The 13864-nt window shown below is 33.9% G+C and overlaps 1 protein-coding gene across 1 annotated transcript in view; it reads right to left on the bottom strand.

Annotated features, from left to right (window-relative positions):
• LOC106478122 (integrin-linked protein kinase-like) overlaps positions 1–13864 on the bottom strand; it is a 42334-nt gene that overhangs the window by 9977 nt on the left and 18493 nt on the right. Inside the window, exons 3-8 of the mRNA XM_022381534.1 lie at positions 12933–13098; positions 12307–12402; positions 10648–10744; positions 3825–3905; positions 1211–1296; positions 738–969 (exon numbers count right to left, since the gene is read on the bottom strand). Of these exons, the coding sequence (XP_022237242.1) occupies positions 738–969; positions 1211–1296; positions 3825–3905; positions 10648–10744; positions 12307–12402; positions 12933–13098 (758 nt within the window). The remainder of the gene's footprint in view (positions 1–737; positions 970–1210; positions 1297–3824; positions 3906–10647; positions 10745–12306; positions 12403–12932; positions 13099–13864) is intronic.

The raw sequence follows: 13864 nt of genomic DNA, 5'->3' as shown, positions 1-13864 counted from the left end.
ATAGTAGTTCAATAAAATTTTGAATGCGAGTCAATAAACATGATGACATGGCCTTTCACCCATGACCTGTATGGAAAGGGTTAAAGAAAAAGGTCAAAGCTAATTCCAATTAAAAAACAAACTAGATTCAAGATATCAATGTGGTATAAACCCATTCTGCTTATTAAAGTACTTTCAATTCTGTTTATATAAAGACATTGATACCTGAAGCATAGTACTTAAGAACAGATTTGACCAATAATTTTTACTTCGTTTCTCCTTATAATTAATCATTATTTTAGTACCTTTTTAATATTATATGATGTCACATTATAACCAAGCAGTCCCATGTACTAATGTTTATGACATACTGGTATACCACACACCAAAGTAACTTTAAAAAAATGAATTAACACATCAAAACAGTTTAAGGAACATTTTTGATCAACTTTTAACTCAAAACAAAATTATCTATAAATATGATGATGAAATTAACACACTATTGTATTAATCAAATATCTTTCCACAAAAAATTTCCATTCTGCTTATATACAAAAATAGTCAAGAGTTTCCTATACAAGTCAGAAGGTTGCAAGATTATATATGTTGTTTTTATTATACAAGAGATGAATTTACATGAATCACAAGTAGCTACTCAATATTATCTTCTAACCAAAGTTCAATAAGGATATGTATTTCAGTTTTTTATTGTATTTTTTTTTTTTTTTTATTCTTGATACTTAAGAATAATATCTTACCTGTTCCTTCATGTAAAACTGCATACAGTGATCTGTATGGCATGTACTGATTAATAACAATCAGATTTGGAGGAGTACAGCAACAACCAACAACTGGCAATACATTTGGATGAGAAAAGATTCGCAACCGAGGGTACTCATCATTGAAATCTCGAGGAATACGTGGTGTGACTTCTCGGACTCTTAGAATTTTGGCTACTATATCATTGCCTTGCCAAGTTCCTCTCCAAGTCTTTAATAAATATATATATTTCTTTAATCAGCAAACAGTTATTTACATATGACATAGCTGAAATACTTCGGTAAATCATTTTAAAACTTTGTACCTAGTGCAGTTATATAACTAAATAACATCAATGTTAATGCCTTCCAGAGATAAGAGCTTTTACAGTTATACTATGTATAATGAACTACAGTGTTTAAACAGAGAACAACATAGTATAAAATACTTTTACAATGAAAAATGTTTTTACCTCACCAGACGGTGTGCTGGCTAGTTTTACTTGAAGATTCAATTCATTTATTCCAATTCCTGAATGTCGAGATAAAGTAGCATCCCCTAATAACAGATTTAATATTCCTTAGCAATTTTACTAAAATTAATTTAAGCTTTAACCAAACAATACAAATATTTATTAAAATCTGTAAAAATAACATTCAGAGTTGAGGAAGTTAGCAAACACTGGTTTCATGCAAACTCATTTCAACAGCTTATCAAACATTTTCAGTAGAACGTGTTACAACTATATCAGAACCTGTCAAAATACTTGTTAATGGAAAATTAGTTAGAAATATGGCAGTACAATACTGCACCTCCTTTCAGTGGCTCAAAGCTTTACTATGTTGTATTAGTAATTTTTTGAATAATAATTTTAAAAAGATGCATTTAATCTTAGTACCTGAAACTTTGATGTATTAACACATTTCAAAATATTTTTATTCAATTATTTTCATGTTAAATACTTTCAGACATATTTCTGTATTCACAGTGAATTATAAATGCAATATTTAGTACTAAAGACAAAATGTGTAAACTTTATTGCAATAATTTTTAAAATAAAACAAATGTATTAAATTTCCAATACATCACCATTTAACACTGTAGTTGAGTTGATTCAAGTAATAATTTAATAATGTAGAGATTCAAATCCATTTTTGGAATAATTACAGTAAAATACTGATGTGTATTTGCTTACTAGATCAAAGACAAATGAATAAAGCTATACCTAACATATTCATACAATATAAAATGTAGCATGATAATGACACCATCTCCATGTGAACAGCAATATTTCATTAAATATTTAGAAAATCTTTTATTAGATTTATATTTTATACAACTTATAATGTACTTACTTAGATAACATATATTCTCTTCAATTAATTATACACATGCAGAATGTATTTCATACCAACATGAAGTATACTATTATTATTATTATTAATGACATGCTCTGGCTAGTAATATGTAAATGTTTTTTGAAAACTATGGTTAACTTTATAACTATTATATCTATATGGATACACTCTTTTGCTTACCTAGAAAATTCAAAATTATTACAAATACAATCTATATTGGTGCTTTGCATAGGTTATTTAAGCCTAATCTGTATGCAAATGAGTATCAAAAACAAGTATCAGTAAATGCTTCCATAATTAATCAAATTTTAATCACTACAAATACTTTCATAAGATGCCTAATTTACATTAGCAACTGTATTTCAAACCTAAACTGTAATAATTAAGCAATCTCTACTCAAACTTGAATGTTAGCATATCCTTTAGTACTGGTTTTATAATTTTACACTAACTGTAGGCCTAACCTACATGTTCAATAATACTTATGTACACCACATAAAAACAATTAAGGGATAGTCAGTTTTTTTCTTTATTCTAGCTAAGACAAAGCACAACTACTGTTATCAAATTATGTTAACAGCACCCATGAATTTATTTTTATGCAAAACAAGTGTCAGGTAGCCTATCATGTCATTGTATAGGCACATTTCAGTTGTAAACAAAAATGAAGAAACTGTGAATTGTCATTGTTAGTTTGAACAAAAGCAAAAAGTGTATAAAGTATAAATCAATTGTGAAACATGCTAGCACTCCAATGGAGACATTTTGACATTTCCACGATGTTGGTTACACAGTGATTAAAGAATGACTAAGTCTCAAAAAGTGTAGTTAGCAGAACATGGACTCACTTTCAGACCACCAATAAAATTGGATGGAGACCCGAAAGAGCAGACCATTGTCAACATCCTTGCAAAGCCGCCACTATTTGATAATATTTGCTCAAAACAAACAGCAGGCCTCAGCTCCCCAACAGTTCAGAACAACAAATGGGCTTTAAATAAGCATAAAAATGGGTTAGAAATAAATTTCCTAGTGGCCTTTATGCCAGATAACCAATGGCATGATTATTCTAATTCATCTCTAGTAGTGTCAGAACATTTGGATTGATCAAACAACATAAGGGTGAATGTCTTGTACACAGAAGAAACATGCTCATATTGCAACCCAAAACAAAACAAGTACATATCTGGAGACTGCCCAGGACACATGGAAGAAAGACATGGTTATGACAAATGAGCATTATGAACATAGACTTCAGTAGGAAGCTCTGGTTATACCTTAATTATTTTGAGCAGTACATGTTAAATTGTAATACATGTAAATACAAAGCAATATGTATTTTATTACATCTAGATGTAGTCAATAAATATTAAACACAAAATTATATAAACATATACTGTAACATTTCTTTCTTTTGTACACCTAAACTACTTGATATGAAACAGTTTTTTTTTTTAAGATACTGAAAACAGACTTTTGTTGCTCTCTCTCCTTCTCCTAGAGAGAGAGAGTGGAAAGACTGATTCTACCTGTTACATTCCATGCTTTGAAGATTAATTTTTTTTAAATATGTACAATGATTTCAAAATAAAAAGTTAAAATATATATATATGCTACAATTCCTAACAATATTTTATTCTATCTTTAAATATTAATTTAATCTAAAGTGTAGTACATATTTAACAAACAGTCGTATGACAAAACACAGCAGTAACTCTTTCTACTTACGGCTTCTTGTCTTTGTTCCTAGCCAATTTTGTTCTTTGAACTTGATTTTCTTAAAATCTTGGCCAGTTTGTGCTGCAAGTTCTGAAAAAATAATTATGGGTTTAATATATTTAATGGATATACTAATAGTGGCAGTAAGTATCATTCAGTTACAAATTATTTTGATCTTTTATTAACATCTTACATAAATTTTGTTTCTATGAAACTATTATACTTTCCTGAATTATTACAATAAGATTAACAACCATACAAGAAGTAAAGATCATGAAATGTTTATTGAACTAAAATAATAATATTTACCTTAATAAAAGTATTCCAAATATCTTATAAATTAAAATGCACCTTACAGGAAAATATACCAGATTTTTAGATATGCAATAAATGGCATTCTGTAAAAATTATTTCTATATGTTGAATTTTGTTAAAACATATATTAAAGCTTTCCCACTCTTGTTTCAGAATACAAAATTAGTCCTAACATGTTAAAATCAAAAGTTTAGATTAATCATTGTTTAACTCTCTTACTAAGGCCTAAGTGTGTATACAAGCTTCCCCATTATTCTTTCTTATTCACCTTTTTGTGACTGGAAAGATTATGAGACCCAAACACCAGCTATCGTGGGGAGAAAGGGTGGGATATTTTGAGAAGAGGTAAGTATTTTCAGAAATACATTTTTGGTATAGGAAAATGTTAAGTTGCAAAACACACCTCCATTCACACTTTAACTAAAATCCCACAATGACCAGGTGGAGGGGCCAGTGAGGGCAAGATCCATACAGAAATTCTACATAAAAAAAACAGATGTGCTAAATTGAGATATAATAAAGCACACTAGTGGAGGTATGCACTACTTCTGGAACAGATATGCTCTTTGCCCAGATAAAGTGAAATTTAAACATGGACAGTAAAGGCCAACCAGCTACAGAGTCCATACTGTTCATTATCATGAGATTCACCTGGGCCTCAACCTCACAAATGAGGTTCCACATCTCGTCGTTGGAATTATAGAGCTGTGTATGCAAAGCTAGATCAAAAGTGTAGTGGCTAGGGCGTGGGGACTGCAATATAATCATATAACAATAATATGACATGAAGGAAACCGAATCTGAAAATTACAGATTTTGTATATCAAGCCACTGGAAGTAAAAATAAAGGCAAGCAACACCCAAGTGGACAAACCCTAAATCCAACAAAATGCAAGAAACTGAACTCGAAATTATGGTCCTAGGCACCAAACCTGAAAGTTTCAGAATGTTGCATATGAGCCAACAGAATTATGAAGGGAAAGCAAGCAACATCCAACTTGACAAGTCTTCCTCCCAACCTGAAGAAGCTTAGAATGCAACAAACCGAACTCAGAATTACGGAGCAATTTCGTGTCTCACCCAACCTGAACAAACAGAGATTATTCAGCCTGCGATTACGACCCAAAATCCTAACTCCTCAACCTTGCAGAATTATGAAGAGTCGAAGACCCTCTTCCACAATTATGGAAAGTAAGAGAATGGTTAAAAAGAAGGGCCATGCTCACACAATCAGATAGCAAAGTGTCATCTTTGAACTGGAATTACGAGGAGGCTCCCGTGTAAGTTGGACCAGCTCCCCTCCAAACATCTTTTAAAACCAACTAGGGTTAAGTGTGAGAGAGTATCCAGCTTCACCCTCTTTTCCTTGAGTGGAATAAATAGTACAAAAATCACTCAGGAGGAATAGATCTCTATCCACCACTCCCTTACTCCTCTAGAAAAGAGGAGAGGAGGATTAATGATGAGAATGTCTTTGAAAAGGAATGAAGTTTCTCACCTTTGTCACAACTGAGCTGGGGTGTTTAGAATAACCACAGGAATGGGGTGAACCTAAGGAGGAGACTGCTAAGTCCTGTAAGTAATGCGATATAAAGATATTAGGTGTTGTACACATACCAGTTAGTACAATTCTCTTTTGTGGCTGACATAACCAAGCTGCCAGGCACATCGATCTATGTCGAACTTGATGAGATGAGATCCTAAGAAGTCTCAGCTTCTCCATTGAAAGACCAGAGTAAGCTATTTGAACTAATTGACTAATCCAATTTGTCAATGTGACAGGGGATAAGTCGCATGATACTGAAGGATCCCAATGGATAAACAACCAGTATTGTGAGCCCTGAAATGCTTCAGTGCACGCCACTTAACATCGGAGATCCAGAACAAGGCATAAAAAACGATCCAGATCCAAATGGTTGCATAAATGGGAAATGAAGGGAAGAAGAATAAGAGAGAAAGCCACATTTTCTTCCCTAGCTGCTGGATTTTTATATAGAAAGAACTTGTCTGGATAAAACAGAATGTAGTTGGAATGGTAAAGTGTCCTGTGAACATGAAGTGCAAACACATCTGTACATCAATGTCTTCTAGCCAACAACAGAAGAAAATATGATGCAAGTGAAAGATGATATAGTGAACATGGCCCCAAAGGCTCAAAAGGTAGACACATTAATGCACAAAGAACCACTATGACATCCCAATTAGGAACTTGGAAAGGGTGATGAGGACAGATAACCTAATTGATTTCAAAAGTAATGACAAAACTGGGGATTCAACACTTTCCTTCTTTTACTTTTTGTAGCTGATAAGGCAGCCTTACACAAGGCAATAGATGAAGGCACCAAACCTTTGTCAAATCACCATGTCAAAAATTGAGATATGTGATGCAGTGGGACGTGAAGGGTTAAACCCATGTCTGAGAGACCTTTGATGATAAGTAAACCATTTTCTTTGATAAACTTCCAGAGAAGGATGTCGAATGGAACATATTAATAAAGACACCACTCAAAATGTCACTCCCTGATGTCATGCGATGGCTACATAAAAGGTAGGTGTGAAGTCAAAGAACTCAGGCTTCTGGATGGAAATGCTCAACCGAGGATGAAGTAAGAAAGATGGGGAGGAAGGGGAAGAGAAGAAGCTGACATTCCTGAAGATACTGGAGGAGTGGAAACCATGACTGACTCAGCCAATATGGTGCCACCAGAAGAATCCAATAGGACCTGGAGAAAATCAGTGCCAGAACCAGACAAGTTACCATCCAAAGACCCATCCAATCCTGACTGAGAGCATCTACTCCCAAAGCCAGAGGGTGAGGTACTGCAAACCAGAAGGATGGGAACTGAGCAGTCCAGTGTGTAGTGAAAGCATCAATCTGTCATGTCCCAAGACAAGAGCAGATCCAATGCAAATGAAGCATCCATTCCATAGGAAGAGCTCTGATGGGACGAGATAACTGGTTGGCCACTAGATTTTTTACCCCTGGTACATGACAAGCAAGGAGAACAATTTGTCGTTTGTGTGCCCAAAGGAGAAGATCCACTGTTCGAAAACAAAGATCTTGAATGAGGGACCCCCTTGCTTTGAAATGTATGGGACTACTGTGGAATTGTCCAAAATGAAGCATTACCACCTTCCCTCAGAACAATTTGAAATCCTGAGTTATAGCTCGTTGAACAACTAAATGTTCTAAGAGACTTATATGGAAACAAGCTTCCTCTACTGTCCAAAGTCCCTGAAATTCTATATTTTTCTATACAAGCATCCAGCCTTGAAGAGAAGCATCTGTGAACAGATGTACCTCTGGCCATGATGGTGGTAGAGGGACACCTACTGTTGTGTTGTCCCTGTTCAACCACCAGCTGAGATCCAGCAAACTGGAATACAACAGTCTTATTGGACAATCCAATGCACCTGTGCAAATGTCAACTGGTCCCATAATGACCACTGAAGGGCCCTACCTAGAGGAATGAGTGATTCCAATGATGTTCACATCCCCAAAAGAGATAGAACTGTGCATGCTGGCAGAGAAGACAAATGGATTTGAAGAATCACCGTTGCATGGCCTAAAGCCAAAGAGGACAAGGTTGGGCATGGCTTAGTTTGGAACTGAAAAACACTCCTAAATGGATGAGATACTTCTCCTTTTTAATAAGAAACCCAGCTCTCAAAGTTTCTGATAGCACAGTTTGAGTGTGCAGTTCTGCTAAATGGTGAGAAGGAGCAAGAAGCCAGTCGTCCATGTAATGGTGAGTGTGAGTGCCAGGGGTATGGGGATGACATGAAAAAACCGACTATCAGACAAAAAATGTATAGAGCAGATGCAAGGCTTAATGGTCTAGCAAGAAACTGAAAATCCTGGTTGTTGTGCATGAAATGGATATTATGCCTTGAAGACTCAGCAATATGGGTAGGAAGGTAGGCATTTGCGACGTTGAATTTTGTCATCCAAAGGCCAGGTGAAAAAGACCACCAAAGGGAAAGAATCAACTGCATTGTAAACCGAGGAGGCTGGAGGAAGTGATGGAGACAAGAAAAGTTGATGACTGGTCGTCAATCACCCGTCTTTTAGATACTACTAACAGCCAAGAATAAAACACTCTAGAGAGAAAGTGACGTATTCTGTGGCCTCTTTGTGCAGAAGATTCTGGATGGCTTGTGCATGAAGGTTGAAAGTAAGAGGGTCTTTGGGAAGTGGAAAGCCAGCCAGCATGAGAGACAGAGGAGAAGAAGACATGAATTGAATGACCAATCTAGTCCTGAGAACTTGAATGACTCACTAAACTGTGGTTAATGTCTCCCATACTGAAACAAACCCTCCAAGATAAAACCCCACAGGACCTGACACCAATGCCAAAATCTGCACTCCACCCTGGAGAATTATCCTTACTGGTAATGTCAAAATTGCCCTTGTGTTCCAATGGATTGTAGCAACTAAGTAGGAGGTCTGGAAACTTGAATGGGAGATGCAGTAAACTATTCTGTAGAACTGTGGGACAGTCAAGAAGCCAGTGTAGAAAGTGAAGAATGAAGACAGGCCACATCTACTCTACACTCCATAGTTTGGAATTCCCACAAAAATAGACTGTCTAAGAAAAGGAGCTACTCTGAGATCTCTAAGAGCCTATGGAGGAAGGCAAACTCCCTTCAATACAGCATCTCTCTCCAAAAGATCCCAGCAACAAACCAACCAAAATACTAAGGAGAGAAAGCAGAAGCCAATAACCTGACCAAAGTAGAAGTCAATTAATGGAGAACATCCTCTTAAATTTGAGCAGGGAATCTACAATAGGCCTCAGACAACAGTTGCAAATGTGATAAAAACTGCAAAACTGTTGTGACAGATGAATTCTGAAAAACTGAGACTGATTAAGATGAATAGTGGCATCTTGTGTAGAGTCCTAGATAGAAAGGCAAGGGTCTAACCTCTGCGAGTCCACATGAGGGTTCTCCAGGCAATGGAAAGCCAAGGCATGATGATCCAATAAACAAGGAAGACAAGGCATGGCAGAACCCTCTCTTAAATGATCTGCAAATCTCCTTGCATGCACAGCAATATCTGGTGAAGGTGGATGGACCAGGTAATGAGATGAACTAGTTTTTTTCCAATGAAGAAGGTAAAGATTCATAAGCCAAAGGAGAAATACTCAAAACATTACATAAGCTGTAAAAAGGGTTGCAGGAGGCGGAATGTCCGTCCAACATTCATACATGCAAGCAGCTTGGAGTAGCTCATGAGCAATGTAATGCGATAGCGTAACATGAACTCCTCATTCCCCAAGCGATTTACAACTTATAATGGCTTGAATAGTAGTAGTCAGACATGGTTCTAAGAGCAATCAAAGGACAATAAAACAATAAAATTTAAGTATAAATAGATGTATACTGTTATGAGTTTAAAGCTACTTAGGATAAACAAATGTAGTTTCATGTTACAATTTGAAATCATTCTAGAAAGAAAAAAAGGGTAATTTAGATTTAATTCAATCTTTATTTGGTGGTTATGAGATCGGCCAAATTGACCAACCTTGTATAGAGTTAGAGTACAGAAAATAACAAATAAAATATAAAGTTTTACTGAAACAAACATTTGAAATATATTTAGGAGGTTTTAAGGATTATGCAAATGAAATTTGAGATGAAAAAAAGTACTTTTAATCTCAACATGAAAATCTCTTTGCACGTGGACTAATAAAAAATACTCAATATATTCATGGACAAATCTTTTTTTAGTTTATTAAAGTACTTCACTAAAAATATGATTTTTTGTATGTGAAAGATATGTTTACTAAAAGTCTACAAAATTTGGTGAAGATATACACAGTATATTAAAAGTTAGTAGTGTCAAAACTCTAAAGACTAAATGAGTACAAAGAGGTCACATGGTCAGTCTAACTGACCAAGCCTGTGTTGAGAGACACAAGTAGAAACAGATGTATACAGTTACAAGCTTTAAGCTATTTAAGATAAACCATTGTTGTTTCATGTTACAACTTGCACTCATTCTAGAAAGAATAAAGGGTAATTTAGATTTAATTCTTTTTTTTAGAGGTTACAAGGTCAGTTACAAATGGGTATAAAGTTAGGGTAGAGAAAATAAATAAAATATTACGTTTACTAAAAACAAAAATATTTGATATTCATATCGAAAGTTTTAGAGATTATGCAAATGAAATTTCACAATTTTCAAATAAAGAAAAATATATTTAATCTTAACATGAAAATCAATTTGCACTCAGAGCAGTCAATCTGACTCCATATATTCACAGGCAACTTTTTAGTAAAAGTACTTAATTAAAAAAAATCTGTAATTTTTACTGAAAGCTTGCCAGATTTTGTGAAGATACACATACCATATTAAAAGTTATGATATGGAAATTGATGGTCACTTTATGGGCATGAACTTGAATAAATCTCAACCGAGCCCATAGCAAAAATTAAGAAAATATCAATTCTAGATGTCCATAAAAATTACATTATAATTTACCAGTAGACTGAAAAAACAAATAAATCTTACCATGGAGTTTCTGAGCCATCTGTCCCTTGCATTTATCTAGAGGGGTCTCACCATATTTATTACAAACTGATACTAGTGCACCATTGTTCACAAGGTCCTGTAGACAAAAAAAAAATGAAACAAATAAATTATATCACTTCACTAAGCTAGCATTTGCTTTTTGAAAATCCAAAAGAATGTCTCAAATAGCTAAATTACAGTGTATATTAGTTTCACTAAAAAAAATGAATCATCTTGGGAGACAAGCACATTAATTTTCAAGGTAATGAAAAGGCTTGAGTATTTTAATACAGCATCATTATCACGATTCTACTTTCATAATTTTGAATAAGATCAGGATTCAAGGCAAATATTATTATGAATGAACAAAACAGTTAAAGAAAACTTTTCTGGTGATTTTTATTACTTCTTAAAGGAAAAAAACAGAAAAGGTTAATACCAAGGAAGATTTGCTTTTGATTAATGGTTATACGCCTGTATGAACAGATTCTATGACCATCCTAGAATTTACAAGATGTATTTTTTTTTTAATTCCTGTAAACTCCCAGTGGAGCATAGGGCCGTAACAACACCTCACTAACGGAAAGTTGTTGTTGCACTTACTTGTAGCAGGTTGTTTTTTTATGGAGTGGAGTTGCTAGCCCCGCGCCCAACCCTCCTCCTTTCTCATCCTAGACTTGGGTCCAGGCAAAGGCGGAGGTTGGCATGTTTGGTGTGACGGGGATTCGAACCCGCGACCCTCAGGTTACGAGTCGAGTGCCCTAACAACTTGGCCATGCCGGGCCTACAACTGTTTCATAAGAGGTGGAAACCATTTAAATTTTAAGAAAAAGATATTATTTAAAAATTAATTGTACACATCTTTTGCATAAATTAATTGTACAAAACTTTACACTAGATGGAAAGACATCAGGCACATACATTTCTTGATATAAAATAATGATTGCTTAAGATAAAATTAAGCATTTGAAATTATCTTCACTGGAGAAAAGGATGATTGTTTGTTAGATATACACGACTATTTCCATTTAAGTTTAATGCAAGTGTTATGATTTAGATAGCACGAGTGTTAAATTTAGTTATTTTTAGAAGTGATAGTTTATCACAGGTTTGTTTATTTTTTTTTTGAATCATATGTTGTGTAGTTCAATTACTGCGAGTTGGTAATTGTTATATTATTGTGCCATGTTACTAGAACCTTCCAAGTTTTTCTTGATTATTATTGCATCATAATATCTAGTAGTGGGTGGAACATTCTATACCTCTGTCAGGCTATAAATATGCATCGAAAAATGTGGTTCAAAAGTTAGATCTAGACTGTGTGTATAGTGGAAATTTGTAAAGTGAAATTATCACAAATTGTATTGTAATAACAGTAAAAAAGAAATAATTTGTCTTGTCAATTGTGTTCTAAAGTAACTGAACCAACCCGTGTGGACTTTGATGAAAAAGAAAATTATTTAAAGCTCTGGATACAACTGTAATAACCAAGAGTGTTATGAATATTTGTATATATGTTTGACTTGTTCTAATATATTATTCTAAAATAAGTGGACTGTTTGTTTATTGTTGCAATTTATAGCCAACAAGTCTCAGACACCTACTGTAAAGAATCTGGCCCATGCAGAAAACCTGACATAGTTAATATGGTTAACTTACCTCAGCAATAGCTTGATAACCCCAAAAGCATGCATAATGAAGAGCTGTGTTACCATGCTCATTTACAGCATTAATATCTGCCTTTTTTCGAAGCAGCTGAAATACATTCAAAACATTATTACAAGTTTCCTTGAAGTAAAAAACAAAACAAAATAAAACGTTGTATCTATTTAAGTATAACTGAAATATAAGATATACCAAATATATCAAAGACAAAGCATTTAAAGTTTTTCAAATATATAGCTAGTATTTTCAGTTAACAGGTTATATAGATGCATATATGCACTATACCATAAGCAAAAAGCCTACACATTTTAAAGCTATTTCTGGAATGTGCACTACATTTTTTATTTCTACAATAATCTGGGCATTTTATTTATTTCTCCTCTTTTAAATAAGCACAAAGTAAATTAAACTCATTTCAAGCTTATTTTTTACTTGTTGCATAGATTTTTCTCTAAACTACAGTGCCTTTATCTGATAAAACATACGTTAATATTACTTTCAATTACACTTACACATTTTAATTTATCTGAAACAATAGAAAAATGGAATATTAGATAGAGATATTCTTAAAGCAATATATTCCTGTGCCAAAATATAGCATGCATAATACTCCTACTTGCCATATGTACAATATCTCTGTGACCATGAGCAGCAGCAAGATGTAAGGCAGTATCATCTCCCATGTTGGTGGCATTGATCCTTGCACCCCGAAACATGAGCATTTCAACAATGTTTGCTCTACCCTCTTTAGAAGCCCAGTGTAGAGGACTGAATCCATGGTCATCACTGTAAGAAAGAAAAAAAAAAATTTTTAATTTAAATTCGATGACGAGGAACCCACTTTAAGACTAATAATGCTTGGAGATGGCTTGAATGGGTAATGAAGAAAAACTTTAATGCAAGTTTAACATAACAGCAAATATGTACAACGTTCATTTCGACAAGGTTGTGTCACCATCAGCTCAGGTACAAGTAGTTTACACTGAAACAGGATATATATATATATATATATATATACACACCAAATACTGTTGCAAGACTAGAAGAGATACCTTGGCACCCCAGGGTGTTGGTTTAGAGTAGGATTGTTTTGTTCAATTAAGATGGATTCTTTTATTTTTCATTTGTTTATGTTTGGTTCTTTGTTTAAAATTACTGTGTTTTTAATATATATACTATGGTTTTTGAGATGCAATGGTGGAAAACATGGGACAGTTTTTTTATTGTGTTCTGTTAATCTGGTTTCTAATTTTCTTCCTGTTTCTCCGATGTAGAATTCTGGACAGTTATTGCATCTTTGTAATTTATTAAATATTTACACAGAGAGCAAACTATTTAAAGTATGCATAAACAGTAAATTCATAAGAGACAATTGGACTTAAATAGACTAAACATAATTTTGGCAAATAACATTTGAAATATTCCAAATGCTATAACATATTTACAACTCTCTTGCAGAAAATTTATTTGAAAAACGTTTTCTGTGGTAATCTTTTACACTTGAAAAATATGGATAGATACATTTTAAAAACGTGTAGCATATTCACAGTTA

Source organism: Limulus polyphemus, unplaced genomic scaffold (assembly GCF_000517525.1).
Source record: "Limulus polyphemus unplaced genomic scaffold, Limulus_polyphemus-2.1.2 Scaffold8, whole genome shotgun sequence".
NCBI lineage: Eukaryota > Metazoa > Arthropoda > Merostomata > Xiphosura > Limulidae > Limulus > Limulus polyphemus.
Note: the sequence above shows the minus strand (reverse complement) of the source record. Positions and strands in the feature narration are given on the sequence as shown.